The sequence below is a fragment of the Sardina pilchardus genome, chromosome 19 (assembly GCF_963854185.1).
Source record: "Sardina pilchardus chromosome 19, fSarPil1.1, whole genome shotgun sequence".
Lineage (NCBI taxonomy): Eukaryota > Metazoa > Chordata > Actinopteri > Clupeiformes > Clupeidae > Sardina > Sardina pilchardus.
The window spans coordinates 15,173,670-15,191,888 of record NC_085012.1 but is presented as its reverse complement, the minus strand read 5'-3'; the positions used below and the strand labels follow the sequence as shown (position 1 = coordinate 15,191,888).

General features: G+C 42.9%; 1 protein-coding gene and 1 long non-coding RNA gene across 4 annotated transcripts; one reads left to right on the top strand and one right to left on the bottom strand.

The window, feature by feature from the left end:
- Positions 1-1,017: 1,017 nt before the first annotated feature.
- Positions 1,018-4,055, bottom strand: LOC134066159 (uncharacterized). The gene is made up of 5 exons (XR_009936381.1): positions 3,501-4,055; positions 3,172-3,230; positions 2,707-2,790; positions 1,508-1,581; positions 1,018-1,389 (listed from the first exon to the last, which is right to left on the bottom strand). It is a non-coding gene; the product is annotated as an uncharacterized LOC134066159 (long non-coding RNA).
- Positions 4,056-5,049: 994 nt separating this feature from the next.
- Positions 5,050-18,079, top strand: si:ch211-230g15.5 (polyhomeotic-like protein 3). 3 transcript variants are annotated; one of them, XM_062522019.1, is made up of 15 exons: positions 5,050-5,159; positions 7,997-8,332; positions 8,573-8,764; positions 9,205-9,294; positions 9,639-9,794; positions 10,264-10,335; positions 10,554-10,806; positions 12,481-13,397; positions 13,561-13,714; positions 13,975-14,225; positions 14,359-14,503; positions 14,867-14,981; positions 15,767-15,863; positions 16,470-16,728; positions 16,944-18,079. In XM_062522019.1, exons 1-15 carry the CDS (start codon positions 5,133-5,135, stop codon positions 17,096-17,098), a joined length of 3,219 nt encoding a protein of 1,072 aa, XP_062378003.1. In that variant the 5' UTR covers positions 5,050-5,132; the 3' UTR covers positions 17,099-18,079. The 3 variants fall into 3 exon arrangements, with proteins under 3 accessions (XP_062378003.1, XP_062378005.1, XP_062378004.1); XM_062522020.1 differs by lacking the exon at positions 5,050-5,159 and adding an exon at positions 5,467-6,326; XM_062522021.1 differs by lacking the exon at positions 10,264-10,335.
- The last annotated feature ends 140 nt before the right edge of the window (positions 18,080-18,219 follow it).

Genomic DNA, 18,219 nt, shown 5'->3' with positions numbered 1-18,219 from the left:
TGTAATAGCCTGAAGATTACTAATCGTAAAATGTAATGTTACCATCTTAATTTGGCTACTTAATCAAAGTAATGTAAGTTATTAATTCTCACTGCTTTTAGATGGAAAAACAAGCAACACATTCAAACAAGAACCAAAGAAAAACAATGCTCAATATTTCAGCGCACACCGCCTAATGAATGGAGCTCTACACAGCAATACAATGAAAAAGAAATATTAGGCTACTGAGGGAATGTTATATCCTACAAATAAACATTAAAGCTTGTTTAGCCCTATTGTAATCACCAATCTATATATTAGTAACTACAGTTTCCTCTGCCCACAACTGTTTCAAAATAAAAGTCCTCACACAATAATTCTCTATTAAATAGCTCAACTATTTGAACTACTCAACTGTTTAACTTTTTGCTCATTCCAACTGTTAATTGTCATCAACTATGACTCCCCTCAACCTTTTCTCTACACCTCTATCTCTGTCTCAATTTTCATGCACTCATAATTCCCTGGAATTGCTTTCTAGTTAATTGTCATCAACTATATGACTCCCATCAACCTTTTTTCTACGTCACCTCTATCTTTGTGCTTGAATGATATTTGAAACATTGTCTAACAATATTTTGCAGAAATGTTTACGTTTTCATGCACTCGTAATTCCTTGGAATTGCTTTCTCTAGTTTATTTTGTAATTGTATAATAATAATAACTCCTTTACATGTAACTAATTACTCTCTAACCCTGGGCAATGCAGGCCAACTGACCATCTTCATGACCACCAGGATGTTGCCAATAGGGGAAGCCATAGGCTACTACATTGCAGAGGCACAAACGTCCAACTGGCCCCAGTATGCCCCGGCCATGTCTACTTCATTACACTCCACACCCACTCTGAAACTCGTCAGCTCTGCTTCATATTTTTGGAGGCTTGAAAGTAGAAAGTTCTCAAAATACACATGGGTAAGAAGCTAAATCAAAGGGGAAAATGGGTTGCTAGGTAACAGGGAAATGCTTGCCTTGTGAGCTCCAAACAACAAGACTATCCATTGTGTTGATTTTCTAAATATAAATTCATGTTTTATTTAACTCCATGGTGAAATTCCTTAATTGACAGACAACATGTTGTACATTTTATATCTTTACATTCATATACTGTATGTACACCGGGCACAGCAGCAACTGGTTTGACATGTTGAATGTCCACATTTTCTTTGCATTGGGCTACTGAGAAGTCCCTATTTTACTGTAAACATTGTAACATTGCGTAAACATTATTGCTGCTCAGAATCTTTTTAAGTCATATGTAAAGCTGCACAAAAAATGCTTTAGATTCCCTCCTTGATGATCGCTTTACTGGATGACAGTTGGGGATGTTTGTAAATCATATCGTTGCACCTACAAGTAGAGGGACATATTTATTGTTGAGGATTAATATAATCTGTACGGTTAATATTTGGCATATACCCATACTGTGTACTATAACATCATGCTGAGCAGTAGGCTACTCTCCCACCTGTCTTTGCTTTCTTCTTTTTTGCATTTCTTGTTGTTGACGATTTCTGACTTCCTCCAGAGTTAAACGGCCACCTAACATTAGTGGGACAATCTCATACTATTAGTAATGGATCAATTCATAACATTTATGTTGTATCAAAGACACAATAACCATAATATGGCTCAAAATTATTCAGTTTCAATGACCTGGTGGGGCTTCATTTCAACACCAGGAACTCAAGGCATTTTACACAACACTGAGGCGCCCTCTTCTGTCCGTTGTATATACTACAAACCCGGTATTTAAATTGTAAATGTACAATGCTGTGACAGCATCTTAGGCCACATCACAATGTTATAAAGACAGTATCATACTTGAATAAAACCAGAGCATATAGGGTATTTGTAAATAGTATTACAAAAACACAACAATGCAGCTTTCATTACAACAATATACTGAAACAACAAATCTAATTGCGTGGTACTACTGTATGCAATCAATGTGTCAAATTGATATAGGCTACCTAGTGCATCAAATTGGTACATTATTTCTTAAAGGCACCCTTAATAGTTGTTTTGACCTTAGCATAACGTTTTCAAAACAATTTTGAATACATGATGAACAGCACTTCTGCCATTGTCTGAGCGGCCCTGTGAAGGCGATTGCCTTCACCTAGCAACTTTCTAGTTTCAGGTAGGAAACGACCTCCCCCCATCCCCCCTCTGAAATCGAAACAGAAAAGAGATGCTATGCTACAGGAATTCAGAGATCTTTTCTACATACTGCTGCTGGTGCATTACATCAGAGTTACGTTCATCCTTTGTCGCAAACAAAAATGCATATTTGGTTTATTTATGATTGGGCTCCTCAACTGTAGGTTAAGGGTGCCTTTAAGTTCAATATTATACACTAACATTAACATCTCAAAATAAACTAATTTATATTACTTGGTAGACATGCAGGGCTTAAAGCAAGTAAGGCTTAAAGCAAGTAAAAGTTCTGTGCCTGAGTATATTGGATATATTGGATATATGCATAGCATAATGATCTTTTTTTTTCATATCTTAAATGACCCAATCCGCACCTGAATTCTGCAACAGTGCCTTGGACCTTTAAACCTTGAGTACACCTAGACTGAGTCTAACAATGATCTGTTCACGTCATACATACCTGAGTAATACAAACACAGCAATCCTGCAAACAGCAAAGTGACTCACCCACGGAGCTGGGGGCTAAAGAAATGTAGCCCATGGCCCGACTCAATCGTAGATCCTCAAGAGCAGCCAGCTCTGCTTCAGCCTCTGACACACAAAATATGAACAGGCTTCACTGTCAAACAGTACATCAGTGGGAAGCAGGGCTCGACATTAATGGTTGCCCGGTTTTCTTTGGCTAACAAACTGTACAAGTGCCAACCAGATTTGGTTGGCTTTGGCTACCAAAACCTCATGTTCATAATCAACAGTGGTGTACTCTAGTTATAGTGGATACTGTGATGTTAGCTGTAGTGGGTATATATTGTGATCAACCTAAAATGTTCATACTTACATGTATCCTTGCCTATTCTAAGTGGGTCTAATGAAATGGTGATGCTTTTTAATTGGGTATACTGCATGTATCACCTAGACTACCACTGATAAGCAATATTAAGCCATGCATGAAACAGAACAAAAAAGACTTACGCTTTTGGATTTCAATTCTCTTCCTTGGATTTGGCGGAATGACTGTGAAAGCTTTATGACTGATAACACAGAAAATGCAAAAAGGTGTCATGCAAATGATTTGCAGACACCAACGGTCACAAAATCAAGATTAATAGCCTAAACTGTCTTATAACATTGCAAAAATGCAAACTGTGAGAATATATGGTCAACCGGTTTACAGGACGTCATCAGCAATTTGGTGGTTCATCAAGGATTAGGTCTAAATTAAAGTGGACCTGGCCGGCCATATGGTTTCAAACAGCTTTAAGATGTTTTTTAAAATAAAATGCTCATATAGGCCTACGTACCTTATAATTTCATGTATCACTCTGTGCTCAGGTTTTATTGTAGTCCGTTCATCTTTCTGTTCAATAGGCGCATTCTGGTGTTTAGAGGAGGTCGCACATGTTTTTCCTTTCTTGTCGCATTTAACAACTTCGGTATTCGTCGGAGGTCTGGTAGACTCGGCCTTGGGCTGACTGGAGGTAACGTTACATCTTGTGCAACTTGATGCTCTCTTCTTGTGCGTAACGTTAACTTTAGGCCGCCTAGTTTGTGGACTTTCCACAGTTTTCGATTTGACGTTATTGCCAACGATTTTCGGCTTAATCTCAACTGTTCTTGGTTTAATACTTTTAGTGTTGGGCATTTTCATAGGCCTTTCTAACGCACCAAACGATTCAACTAGTCTACACGAGAATGTCTATCCGCAAAGCATCAAATCCCCAGTTGTCTCACCTGCACTGGCATTTTTCGTTGACCTCTTGTCTTTTTTCAACTTCTTCTGAACAGTAGGGTACGGGGATTAAGTGGCCATATGGGCAGCGCATTTCACATGGCCAACTAAACCGCTGTTCACTTCTGCTCCCCGGATTACAAAGGTTGTCACCATGGTAATCCAATTAACAGCACATTAAACACGGCAAAGAATGCTGGGAGATGTGTGCCTAGTAAAATGTGCATTTCACGCAGAAAGTCACGTTCAAGTTCAACCAACAGTTAGGTAGCCTAATGATTTACCTTATTTATTATATTTAACCTGTTGTCAGACCTAATGTAGCCTATATAAGATAATGATACATTCTTGAAATACACAATGACACAAATAAGCTTAGGCTACCTTAGGCAACAGACCAAACTCAATCTTTTGAAATTTAGCCTGCAGTCTAGGGAGTCTGCGCTGTATTTCTACCGCATGATCAATTAATCTGTACACTTAATTAGTGATTCAACCGATCAGACTAGATCTGGGTGCGCCAGGTGGATAAGACAGTTTGTGATTGGTCCCTGCAAATTTGTGGAAGCAGGAGAGATAGATGTGCAGGTTTCCAGCCTGAACTGCAGGTTGAAATCCATTCGCCGGCAGATCGGGCTGGGTTTACCCAGTCTACCTACTTTATAGGTTAAACATAGGCTAGTCCAGATAAATCTACTAAAAACTGGAACAGGACTTGATTGACTATGAAGGCACAGGGATTGTAAACTGCTGGAAAATAGACATAACCCTATCAATAATTATTAAATAACAATATGCGTAAATTCGGCTCTGTACAGAATAAAATTGATAGAGAACCAACTATGCAATGCATTTCTCCTAGGCTATTTACCTAGAATAAATCAGGTGCATGTGGCAAAATGCCTGTTACTGCCAAATTATGCGTTTGGTTCCATTTAACTAGCCTATGTCTGTTAATTGCGTTTTAATTAGACTTTTTGCAAATTAATATAAACAGTCTAAACATTCAAATCCTTGCTGGGAGAGGTCTGCTGTCACTGTAGGTTTGTTACTGTATGAGGTCCTCCTACACTCCAAGTGGTGCTGTATCGCTTTTATGATTCTGCCTGAGCACGGCGTATCACCACTCTCTCTACTGTTACCTTTGACGCATTAGGACATGACGGGATTGTAACGCTCGCCAGAAACGGTCACTCTGTGATGAATGATCTCTCTTATTGACTTCGGGCAGGTAGGAGCAATAAGCTGCCAGTTAAGACTTGTGGGCTTTGTAAGAATTTTCTTGACACGCCGTTTTTTTTCTCGTTTGATCGAAATATAGAGCATGCGTGCATATTTGCTCCAGATAAAGCTTTTCTCCTCTCATGACTTTCATTTTGTAGCATTTACCCAATGTCCGGCAAAGTTGTGGTGATTTATCGTCTCTCCGATTTTGCGAGTTTGATGGCTATTGGACATGATTAGCCTAGAAAAGAACCACGGTGTCGATTTCGACAGTCCTAGAATTCAAGGAAGTATGACATGCAAATTGTACACATCAGTTCTGTCATTGCGCATACACGCCCATTTTTCAGCTTGTAAACCTCGAATTTGGTGATAATATAAATGCAGGGACGATGATAAAATAGTAGGCCTCCACAGCGCTATTTTGATTTTCAGACAAATGCTGCATTTAATGTGGATGATGCAGGTGACAGGTTACAGTCATGGTTACAGTATGCTACAGTGTAGCCATATTTCGCTTAGCGCTTCTTTATGGTAGCCTAACTTGTGTGACAAATCGTCTTTCGCAGAAATTCCTATTGTGATGATTTCAGATGTTACAAATGTGTACGTGTTTGGAGTCATATTCTCTCTACAATAATATGTGAGGCTATATGGCATACAATTGCACGGCTCAATCGGCTATCCTTGCGCTCAGAAAACCACCTCTGCTCGTATTTAAGACTCGACATTATTTCATTGTTATTGATCAGATTAAGCGAATACTGATATACAAATAAGATAAATGTGGCCGTTTACTTCATATCAGTTGAATTTGCATATAGACTGGTCGTTTACAACTTCCTGTTTGACCGCGGTTATCTACGGCACAGAGCCTGAACTGGAATGTAAATATGGTCAGTCTACACTGATGGCATTGCTGCGTAGACTAACCTGTTCATGCAACAGGATAAATATGAATATGTAGGAGGCCAGGCATTTAGCCTAGGCTGTGTGCTACTCGAAGTAAAAGTGGCCGTTGGGAAGCATGTTTATAACGCTTAATACGTTGTCCATCTGCAATCTGTTTCTTTGATGATTCCTTTCCATTACGCATCGTTGGAATGAGAGGTCATGCATGGACACTGTTGACAGATTCATAATCACTCTTTAAATGGGTCGACTGGTCCCATAAGTAAGTCACTATGCCATTCTAATATTTTTGTTCTGATAAACACGTTGCAGAACAGAACAGAATATTACAGCCTACAGTACATTTAGAAGTTGATTTTGCCGCGTCAAAGTCTGGTCTAAAAGTTGAGTGAGTTTTGGATGTTTTGCTATTTGTGTGTGTAGGGTAGGTAAACATCTAAATAAAATGAGTGTATGAAGCTCACTACATATTTGCTGTGCTGGCGAGGAGCTGGCAATTTCAGTCTAATAGCTTGTAGCTAGTTTGTTTTGGGCCGTTTTAGTTTTGGGCATTTATGAATGGCGAGTCAAGTTGTTCTGCAAGCGTGAGCTTGAGCAGCCCACAGCGAAACCACTGAAGGATTTGTTAGCAAAATGCACCGTCACCTAGTCTACTCAATCTCACCTACCTAAGCAGCCCCACTGTTGGTTACTAGGCTACATTATCTTCACACAACCTACTCCGTGCTTCAATCCTGTTTCAAGACTGGTTTGACGCCTTGCTTGTTGTATCATGTTTTGAACCAAGTTGTCTCTGAATCCCACATAAAGATAACACATCATGCCTCCTATTTTCTCAGTGTCGAGTCTTGTTACAACTGTTTCATATTGTGGTCGATCATTTACTGTCTTGAAAGGGAGCATAAGACACAGCTATCTAACTGATTTCAGTAAGAAATGTTATTTATAGTCTGAAGTATGATGCAGTACAATAATATTTTGATGTTCTAAATATACTATTTCTACAGCAAAATGATGTTAACTGCAGCACTATGGAGTACAATGTATTTTTTTCATGTCCAAGATATTCCATATCCTGCATATAAACTGCAAAGAATTCCTCCAAAACAGCTGTTTTGATTCTCTTGAAGTAGTGCAGCTATTTTTGTAAGGGATGCTAGTTAATAGATATTTGATGGCTTTGGAAGGGTCTACAGTTTTAAGTAGGCCAAAGTGTCTACTGCATTTTATTATTGCCCTAGCCTACATGCATTGCCCATATCAAGGGCAACAAAGGTGGGCCTAGCTTGCAGGTCTAATAAAAACACGTCATCTAAGTTCTGTTTCTGTTTGCTTATGTATGGCTTCATTGGGATTCAGTGAGAGTGAATGATACTTTTATTTTTTGGTGTAGGGCTGCCTGATTGTATGGAAGCCGATTCTCTTTTTTATTTCACTGGAAAAAAGAGAAAACAAACACAAACTAAGTCAAAATTCTAAGCTACTGATTCAAAATGTTGAGATGCCAGGTAGATATTAGAGATGATATTTTGAGATTTTAAAATGTTTTGATTTAGCTCTCAGTGAAATTCAGAGTCAACAACAGAACAGCATATGATCCAGAGCAATAAAATAATCATGCTGCATTGGTTTGGTTTAAAGTTCAGTTGCAAAGTTCAGTGGTTAGTATGTTTCGTCAACTTTTACGTAAATGTTACAGATGTTTGCCATTTACATTTTAAATAACGGCACATTCCTTTACTTTACACCATGCATGCCTGGAGCCAACATTTCATCAAAATTCACTTGAATTAAAAGACAACGATAAGACACGGCATGATAACAATTCTCTGCACGTGGGCTTTCATAAGTGAAAGGAAAGCCTCATCTGTAGAGCGGGGGGCACTATGGTTAGTAAAACCCTTTGTTTTCTGTACACGTTTCTTTTTACAGCCTCCTGTTACCAGACCCACAAAAGAGATGGACAGGGAGCCCAATAGACAATCTGAAACGGAGAAAAGAGAAAGTCCAGCTCAAAGTCCAACTGTAAATCCCGCTAACCAGCCCAAAGCGAGCAACCCCTCCAACCAGGCCAATGGCAACAGCTTCTCCATTCAGACAAAGATCAACAAACCTCCCAGCCAGACGAATGGCAACAACCTCCTCAAACAGCCCACTGGTAAAATTCTTCCCAGCCAGGCCAATGGCAACCAGAGCAGCACTTCAGTTCACACCACAATCACCACGTTCCACACGACCCCCACCCCGACTGACCAGAAAGTTGTCCAGGTAACCGAGATCTCCTCTCACACATGCACTTTTCTTTACAGTTCAAAGCATTTCTCACACCTCCACTCGGTAGTTGTCTTAGTGGACCTCCACTTGCTGTCAAGCAGTCACAATTACAACCTCCATCCTCTCACACATATTCAGTCTTACCTTCACCCTTAGTCGCTACTGGGGGTCGCCCCCCCACCTTTCCCCGTTCTCTATACTGTGAAATCTGCTGTGATACTTGGCCCCTGTTAGGTGATCCACCAGCCCAGTCGCCAACCAAGAGGGTCGGCTGCACAGCTGCTGCATCAGATGTATACAGTCCAGCAGCAGCAGAAACAGCAGCAGCATGGCTCGTTTCATGCAGCAGCTCAGCAACAACAACATCAACAGCAACAGCAGCTACAGCAGCAGAAACGGCAAAGCCATCTGCCAGCTGCACAGCAGGTGCAGAATGCCAGGAAATCGTCGATTCTGCCCCATCCAAAGAATGCTTTAAAATGGCTTTAAAATGGCTGTAATTCTGCCAGGCTGGCTACTTGTAATCATCTCATATGCCTGTGTCCTGCATCTCACCCTTCCCATGTTTGATATTGATGTCTGCATGTTGTTATCTAACTGTTATTAACTTTTATTAACTTTGTTTTATAACTGTGTTAATACTTGGCTGCGAGTAGGGAGTTGAAGGAAGTGCCTCTGCCCTGCATGCATTTGGGCTGCATGTTCTCATTCTTTTTGTTTGTCATTCCTTTGATCTGGCATGCTCACCACACCTATCTGAGTCTTGCCACAGTGAAACCCTGTGATCATGTTTTTTGTTGTTGTATGTGTATGTCTGCATTTGAAATCTACTTGCAATGTAACCCATGAATGCTTTTCCATTTCAGGTCAGATTGTTTGGGGACAAGATGCCATCTTTGTCATCACCAACCAGCGAAGGAACGCCTGTGTCATCACCACAGCAGTCTCCCAAACCAGTATGTTTTTTACTCTGAGGAGTGTAGCAAAAATTCTTTACAGGGCTATCTGGCATCGGTTTTCTTAAACAAATCTGCTATTCTTTCATTTTGAAACTGAAAACATGGAGTGACCCATGATTTATGGCAGAAATAAGTGAAGTTTTCCTGTAGTAAAAGTTTAATTTGCCTTGTGAACTAGTCTTTACCACATGAGCATATGTTTGTACTGCGGTAAGGCTATGCTCTAACAGACATGTTCAGATGTTCTGTAAGACCATCACAAGAATGTCTGGGCTCAGGGAGTTCTTAACCGTTCCTGTTTCTACTCTCGTTCTGAATTGCTCTGTTTCTCTGATTTCTAGGTCACATCACCCAGTTCTCCTGGGTCTACACACATGGTCCGAGCTTCCCAGAGTCCTATCCCAGTGACTGCTAACCAAAGGATAGCCTCGCACGCTCTGCTCCTGGGGAAAAGCTCTTGTACCAGTCCTGCCCAAATGCTGTTGAGAGCACAAATGGTACGGGAACCCTACCAGGCTCTCTGCTGTGGCATCAAATGCTCATGTTCTTGAGCCATTGTGAGGGACCTTTGATAGAGTCTCAGACATTGGAATGAGATATTTATAGGATTGAGCATAAAAGATGGTTTACTTTTTTTTCCTTCGTTCTTTCCCTTCTAAGAGATCATGCTTTTTTTTTTGTTTTAGTCACTTGTCACGTTTTTTGGTTTGTAATTTTGGAGTCAAAATTTTGCAGCAATGTTTTAGGGGATTCTTCTAAATAGGTTTGCTATTAGTTATGTATCTCATATCAGTGACCCAGACTAAATGTACTTTTTTCTCCTGATGATATTTTCTCCTTTTGGATAGACTAATCACCTCTTCAAGCCTTGCTTGCCACTATCTTGTCTTCGCATACATCACTGTATAATTTCACTCTGTCTTCTTCGCCTGTTTGTTTCTGTGCTGCCAATCCTTGGGCTAGCAGCTGATCTTGACCTCCACAGTGCGGCCTGAGCTGCCTGTCCTGTCCTCTCCTTCTCGATTTTCCTCCTCACAGGTGAGCGTCTGATAACGTGTGTGTGTTACGATCTATGCATGATGTGACCATAGGGATGTGACTGAGAGAAAATGGCCCTTCTGCTGTGGATAGGTCGTGGCGTCCGAGGGTTTGTTTGAGAGGATCACTGTTTAAGCCAATTGACTCAAGGAGTACATTGGCCGAAGAGTGACTACAATAGTGAAACTTCTCCCCCTTCTCCTTCTCATTGCCTTCAGCTCCAGAGCCTGACCCTTCGTCCGCCGCCACCAGGAACTTTGACAATCCCGCCAAATCTCCCGCTCAAAGCCTCGGCCACCATCCCACCATCGGCAGCGCCTCGTCCGAGGGCCCCCATCGCCCCACTGAGGCTCAGCCAGACGCCCGCTGGTCACGGGAGAGAGGCGTCAAAAGTCGGCGATGGCTGTCCCACGTCTCCCCAAGCTGGGGCGAAAACGCCACCCGTGCGTCACCTCACCGTGCCACCTCCATGTACGTTACCGGCATTATCGTCCGTCTGGACACTCAATCAATTATCAGTCACATATCAATTAACTAGAATTACCACATTGTAAACTGTACTCTTTGTACACACTTCCCAAGTCCTCTTCATCCCCTACTCCATTAACTCTGTAGGCATCAAGTCTTACTCAATCAGTGCTTAATACTGTAATTCAAGACAAGAATATACACAATCTGAAGTACTTGAATATCAAGTTCCAGTGTATGTGTGCTTGTGTGTGTGGGTGTGTGTGTGAGTGAGTGAGTGTGTGAGAGAGAGAGAGACTGTGCATGTGCGCCTGTGTGCATATATGCGTGCACGCGTGCGTGCGTGTTTGTGTGCGTGTGTATGCGTGTGTGTGTGTATGTGTGTGTAAGTGTGTGTGTGTGTGTGTGTGTGTGTGTGTGAATGTTTGTGTGTAAGCTTGTATGCACTGCTCCCATTAGACAAGCCTACAACAAAAGAGAACGGATACTTTGGTGACACCTTAATGCATGTCAGTATGTTTCTGTGTGTATACAGTACGTGTGTGTGTGTGTGTGTGTGTGTGTGTATTGATTCACCTTTGTGTAGGTAGTATGTGTGGCTGTATATGCGTGAGGATGTATGTACAGTGTGTGTATTGTATGTGTGTGTGTGTGTGTGTGTGTGTGTGTGTCATTCGCATGTGCACATTATGCAGTGATCATTGTGGTCCAAACAGCTGTTGATGCTCCGTCGCCTATAAATGGAATTGCCATAAAACAAAAATAAACCTGACACAATGACTATATGACTGTGGTTTCAGGTACACATATGGTTAGCTCTTCATGTTTTAAATGTTATACTGTACTGTTATAGCCTGACGAGCCAGACCCACATCAAGATGTAGGGTCTGGACACTCACCGTAGACAGGGCTCAATCGGAGGGGTGGCATAAACAGTTGTCTTTCAAATTCCCTCCCCGCAATAGGATAACGCTAAACGAATCATCTTCTTGTTTTCAAGTAGCAGGATGCGTAACCTTCCCTCTCCACGCAATAGGATAACGCTAAACGAATCATCTTCTTGTTTTCAAATAACAGGATGCGTTACCGTCGCAACTTCTGGTCGCATGTCAGTCACCATTATGTAAAGCCCATCCACCGACTCTATACACGCTGTGATTGGCCCACTGGTTTTTCGAGTTAACAGCTCCCTGGCTCTATGGATCGTGCCTAGACTGCCCCGCCAGCCAAATTACATTTGCTGCCGCTAGGGGCGTCTAGATTTCTAGGCTAGTACTGTTATACTCCCTCCCCCTTCCTCTCATGCAATTGAAACTCTCCTAAACGCACATCTCGTCGGTGATTGGCTCGAACAGTATGTTAGGTTTTTATGGTCCAGGCTGGACCAAGTTGTTTTTGTGGCTATTTTTGGAGCCTGGGCTGTCCACAGAGACTGTGTTTTTTTTACAGTGCATTCAGGGCACAGGCAGCTAGCGAATGGCGACGAAATGTTTTAGCTTAAAGTTGAATAACATCGCTTAGAGCACCTTTCATGGATATGTGAATATTCTTGGGAATGTTGATGAATAGTAGGATGTCATTGTATTGTAATAATATGTACGTACTGTATGTTTGTTGTAATTGTATATAATATTTATGATTAGGTTCTTACAAAATTGCATTCTATTCTCATTTCAGCCCTCTATAGCCCAGTACAATCTCATGCACTGGCCAAACACAAAGCCAGTAGCCCAGGCAGCCTTAAACGATCTCATAGCCAGACTTCCCAGCAGCCTGCCAGCCTCCAGAACCACACCCCTCCAAGCAGTCCCCAGGGTCCCACACCAAAGAAGCCCTTGCCAGTGTTATATCGCTGCCCCTCCGCCCCGGGCATGCCCACTCAAGCAACATCCTCCTTTCTGCCCTCCAGTCCCTCTGTCACCACAGAGAGAAGCCAGACCACTACCACCACGAATGCCACCTCTCCCACTTTGAAAGCCTTACCCTTGGGGAGCACGACCCCCGCCTCGGAGCGGTCGCTCTTGGCCTCCAAGCAGCTGTTGAAGATCGCTCTGTCCTCAGCCTCTGTTCAGATGGCCAGCAACCCGTCCAAGATGGCTGCCATCGCAACATCTCGGGATTATATCCAATCCAAGCCACTGTCTCCCATGTTTTCTCGACCTATCAAACTGGACTGCCAAGGCCACTCCCCGCAAAGGAGCTTGGGCCAGCCGCTGAACCAGATTTCCCCCGTGCCCACTCAGATCTCCCCAGTCCCAACAACCACACCAAAAATCCCCTCTCCTATCCCCTCGCCTCAGAGACCATGCCCTCCCTCCCCAATTCTCCCTCCTGGACTCCTTCCGAGTGGCGTCCAGAAACCTCCAAAGTCACCTGTGGCGTTACACCACCCAACAACCCCCACTGAAAGGCTGCCAAAAGAACAGAAGAAAGTGATAGCGGTAGAGGGGAGGGGGACAGACCCAGTAGTGGAGAGACTGACGCCTCTGGCCCAGCCTCTGAAGACAACCATACTGGACAAACCTGCCACTCTTACAACAAACTCACAAACTCTGAACTCTACCCCAGCTGGAAAAGCTTTAGACTTCACCCTAGTAAGTTTAATCTTCATGTTTGCTTTTCAAAGATCATGGCTTGCTTTTAGCCAGCAAATCAACTCTGTAATCAACTTTGCTGGACTGGAGGTTGTTTTTTGTTTTGTTTTGCTGTTGTGTGTTTTGTTATGTCTACTCACTGATGTTTTGTCTGGTCCTGAAGTCTGAGCCCCCTTGCTCAGGAGAATCCCAGGGCAAAGCACCAATAAAGAATATACAGAAGAGCCCTCAACCACCAACAGCATCGCCTCCAGCACTTCCTGTGCATCCTGGGGATCATTGCGAGGACATATCCACTCAATCAGACAATCACTCAGGTACAGATACATTTTGACACTTCAGCACTTGTGTGTTTGCCTTCAGGCGCTCGATGGTGTTTTGAGCCCCCAACGTCGTCTTACAGGCAGCACTGCCACTGTTGACTTAAAGGCACTTAATCTTACCCCTAACCCTAACCTTAACCCATGCCTAACCCTAGCGCCTTCCTGGCAGTGCTGCCTTGAAGACACAGTTGGGGGCTCAAAACACCAAGAAACTCTTCAGACCCTCAGTGCTGTTTTCTCCTCTGGGTTTGCAGCTGTGTCCAGTCTCTCGTCAGATTTGTCACCTACCCAGCCGTCTGTGGTCCCCCCATCGGATGACCCCCTGGTACCCAGTGCCTCTCCCTCAACCCTCACACCCCTGCTGGGACAGAACCCCAGTCCTTCCCCCTCATCCGGCTCCACAACAACACCAGAAAACCAGGAGAAACCAGAAGCCCCAAAGCCAGTCATTCTGACCCACCTGGTTGATGGCTTCATCATTCAAGAGGGACTACAGCCTTTCCCGGTGTGGTTCCTTTTTCAATAATGTTCTCTGACGGAATATTTTGTCATATTATTCTAACCTTTTGGTCCTCAAAGAGCCACTCCTAATCATTGGTTAATCATATGGGACTGACTTTTGTTTTACCTCTCCTCAGGTCATTCGGTCATCCCTGATGGTGGACCAGTCAGGCCGAAAGATTGAAAGTGCTATGAATGGACTGAAAGATCCTGAACCATTCCACTGTATGGAACCAGCAGACAATTCCTCTGACACAGATGCAGATATGGGCCCACATGACAGTGAGTGATATGCAGGCAAATGATTATGCCACGTTGGGGACCATTTGCATTACAAAGACAAGAAAATGTGCATGTTTTTGAGGACAAGGCAGTACTATCCAAATGCATTAGAGGATTACAGTACATTTTTACTCAACCCTTGGTTACAATAACATTGGAAAATGTTTTGAAAGTATATTTTACAGTGTATCAGTGTTTCACAATTTGTTTCATAGATTGCTGACAAATTGAAAAAATAAATGAGAAGAAGGGTGTGTTCTTGTGGGTTGTCCGTTTCCAGGTTAGAACTGGAAATTAATGTCTGACTTCTGTATTCCCTTTGCTTTCCACCCACCACCACCACCACCACCACCACTCCAATAGATGGGTTTGAAGATGGCCAAAGAGTGATGCTGCAGTGTGAGTTCTGCAGAAGAGAAGCCCCCTCTCACTCGTTTGTCCGTTCCAAACGCTTCTGCTCCAGTTCCTGTGCTAGGCGGTAAGGCTCGCGCTATCATACTGATCCTCTTTTAAAACCACTGTGGTGAAATGGACACTACGGTCATTATGCTTTAGTTCCTGTCACCGCCGCATTGCACGAGGGGACGTGGCTATGCGAAGCGTGCAAAAAAAGCAAAACGCAGCACACCTGGGGGAATTTCAGTCCTACTGTAGCTAGACCGCGAAGACGACAACAGGAAAGGGCTTAGGTCTCTATATCATGGGCATGTCATTAGTAACGACCAAGATCAGGTCATCAGTAAAAACCACAGAGCGAGCTGCACTCACAAAATGCACACAGACTCATGCACTCAGCTAGTGCATGGAAGAGCATTAAGTGGCATTCAAGTACATTTTGTGCACACAATGAAACAGTGGAAATAAGAATATGGGTCAGTGAGGAGATACAAAAGGTATAGACTATGGCACTGCAGTGGTGTGTGTGTGTGTGTGTGTGTGTGTGTGTGTGTGTGTGTGTGTGTGTGTGTGTGTGTGTGTGTGTATGTGTGTGTATAGATGTCCTTTCTTTTTTGCATGCATGCATCAATGCAGACATTCACACAATAACTGTAACAGGATGTGGTCAGACACTGCTCACCCAAGAGTCTCAACGTCAGGGGCTTGTCAGGTAGTGATACTGGTGCCTCATCATGCCTGTGTGGGCCTGTGCAAATGTAGCACAACGGTACACAGTGAAGTCTCAAAAACCTCTTTTTGAGTTTCTAACAATCACACCCCAACCTCTCCTTTTCCTGTTTTTATTTTCTGCTGTTCTTGTTACAGGTTCAGTCATAACAAAAGATTCCGCCCTGCCAGGCGTAGTGGGAGTCAAGATGGCCAGCACAGCCCTGGACTCAAACCAACAGAATCCACCTATGAGGTAAATCTTGGGTGATACCTACCGTAGGCCGTCAATAAAATATGGTTCATCACAACACTCAGTTCAACAGTATCAATTAGTTATGGCCCTCGTTGCGTGTTATATGTGTGCTTCAATATACTGTATTGTATACTGTGTTTTATTGTTTGTGTCTTCACTGTGTTTTAGAGCAGTCAGTGGGCTGCTCTTTCTTTACTCCACTCCTCTCTAAGGCGGTGTTCACACTGAAACACTTTTCACCTCAAGAACACCAGTATTCAGAAGTAGTGAATGTAAAAAACATGCAATGTAGAAATTGAAACAGGTACATATTGTTGCTATGTTATATTATATTTAGCTAAATCGCTAGCTCAGGCAGGCAGCTAGGCAACAACCCATTGTTTAAAAAAAAAAACACAACCTCAAAAGTTGAACTATTTTTAACTTTGAGCGACTTACGCTTTTAGAAACCTTTTCTGCTTGCACCCCCGCTTTTATAAACACAAGACGCGTTGCAACAGTCAGTCACACCGTTCCATTGGGAAACGATTGAAATTGAGTGCCTGGAGGTGAGAAAAAGCATGTCAGTCTGAACACCACCTAACTCCTGTGTGTCTCATTGTCCAGGCTCAGTCGGGCGCAACTGAGCAGTGGCGAGTCCAGCCACCCAGAGGCGACGAGGAGGAGGCCGCTGCCCCCATGAAGACCCGCCTGCGCCGACACACAGAGCTGGAGCGCGAACGTGAGACCAGAGACGCGTCCGAGGAGGCCAGGAGCGAGCCGTGCTCTCCCCAGGACCCAGCCGCCTCCCCCGACCAGTCCTCGAGGCCCAGGCCCGCTGAGTGGACGGTGGACCAAGTGTGGGAATTCATATCTGCCTTACCAGGTTTGTTTGTGATCCATGCGGCACAGGGCCCAGTTGTCTTCCAGTGCCCGGCTAACAAGCCAAACCAAACCAGTTTGGAACCAGTACTTAAAATTAACATTTTAAGTAAACACAACAGTGATAAGGATCCTTTTTGGGCTAAAGCATATTGAAGGATTTCACTTTTCACTTGGCATGTAAAGCCTAATCGTTCACACTTCCTCCTTTGGTCTTAGGCTGTCAGGAGATTGCGGAGTCATTCCGAGCTCAGGAGATCGACGGGCAGGCCCTGCTCCTCCTGACAGAGGATCACCTGATGACCGCCATGAACGTCAAATTGGGGCCCGCACTCAAGATCTGCGCCCGCATCAACTCACTGAAGGAGCACTGAGAGACAGAGAGAGAGAGAGAGAGAGGCAGAGAGGGGTAGGACGGAGGGATGAAGAAAGGGGCAGAAATGAGAGAAAAGTTGGGGGGAAAGACAAGTGAAATGTCATACAGCAAGAAAATCCCATATAGCCCAGAGCACTTGCCAATAGAACAGAGCCATTTTGTGCACTTTAAAATTGAGAGATTGCGTTTAATTCGTCAGAGACAATTTCCTGTGTGTTTGCAACAAAAAACAAAAAAAATCAAATGTTAGACACAAATTACCTGTGTATTTAGCATCTGTCTGGAAGCATGATAGCAATATATGGTCAGTATCCGTTCAAATATACAAGATCAACACAGTCATAGTAGGAGGGATTTTTGTGTCCAGCTTTTGTATGGGGTCTTATAATAAGGGTTGTTTTTTATATTTTGGACTGAGAAGAATGGACCATTCCCTGTGTTACATAGCAAAGGTTGAGGTGGAAGGCAGTGGTAATATTAGTTGCTAGCATGTCCCCTTTCTAGATCTTTTCTTATTGTACTGTATATGTGTACATGTCATAACATTGAAGTGTTTTGTGTGTACAAAGTTCCAGTTGTTTTAAGAAGGATTTGTAATATTTAATATATTTGTTTTTGAGGTTGTGGAAGGTACAACACATGCATATATGGGCGTTTTACAGGGGAAATCATTAACAATACTGTGTTAAGATTAGACAAAAGGATTTTATTAATCATTTATACTGTGCAAACCAAGCCTAAGAAGTATTGGCTTTAAAACACGTTTAAAGGTATATAAGCTTGAAATGTTTTGTTTTATGAAAACAGGACAAATGAGGTGGTGTCCTTAGAGACCTTAAAGCAGTCGTTTTACAAATGCCGAAACCATTGAGGCATTTTATAGTGTAGTATCATGTCAAAGGATGTTTGTCATTGTCACATTACCTTTTCCGTGCCACTTTAAGTATTTAATTAAACAGACATTTTGTTACTGAACCTATGATCATATTTTGGTATGTATGAGTATTTTTTAATGTACTGTGTTTATGTTTGCAGTGAGTGTAGATGTTATAGGCTACTGTAGATTTTCCCTCTTCTAATACAAACGTGCCAGGGGATGCAACATAAATGAATCTAGTC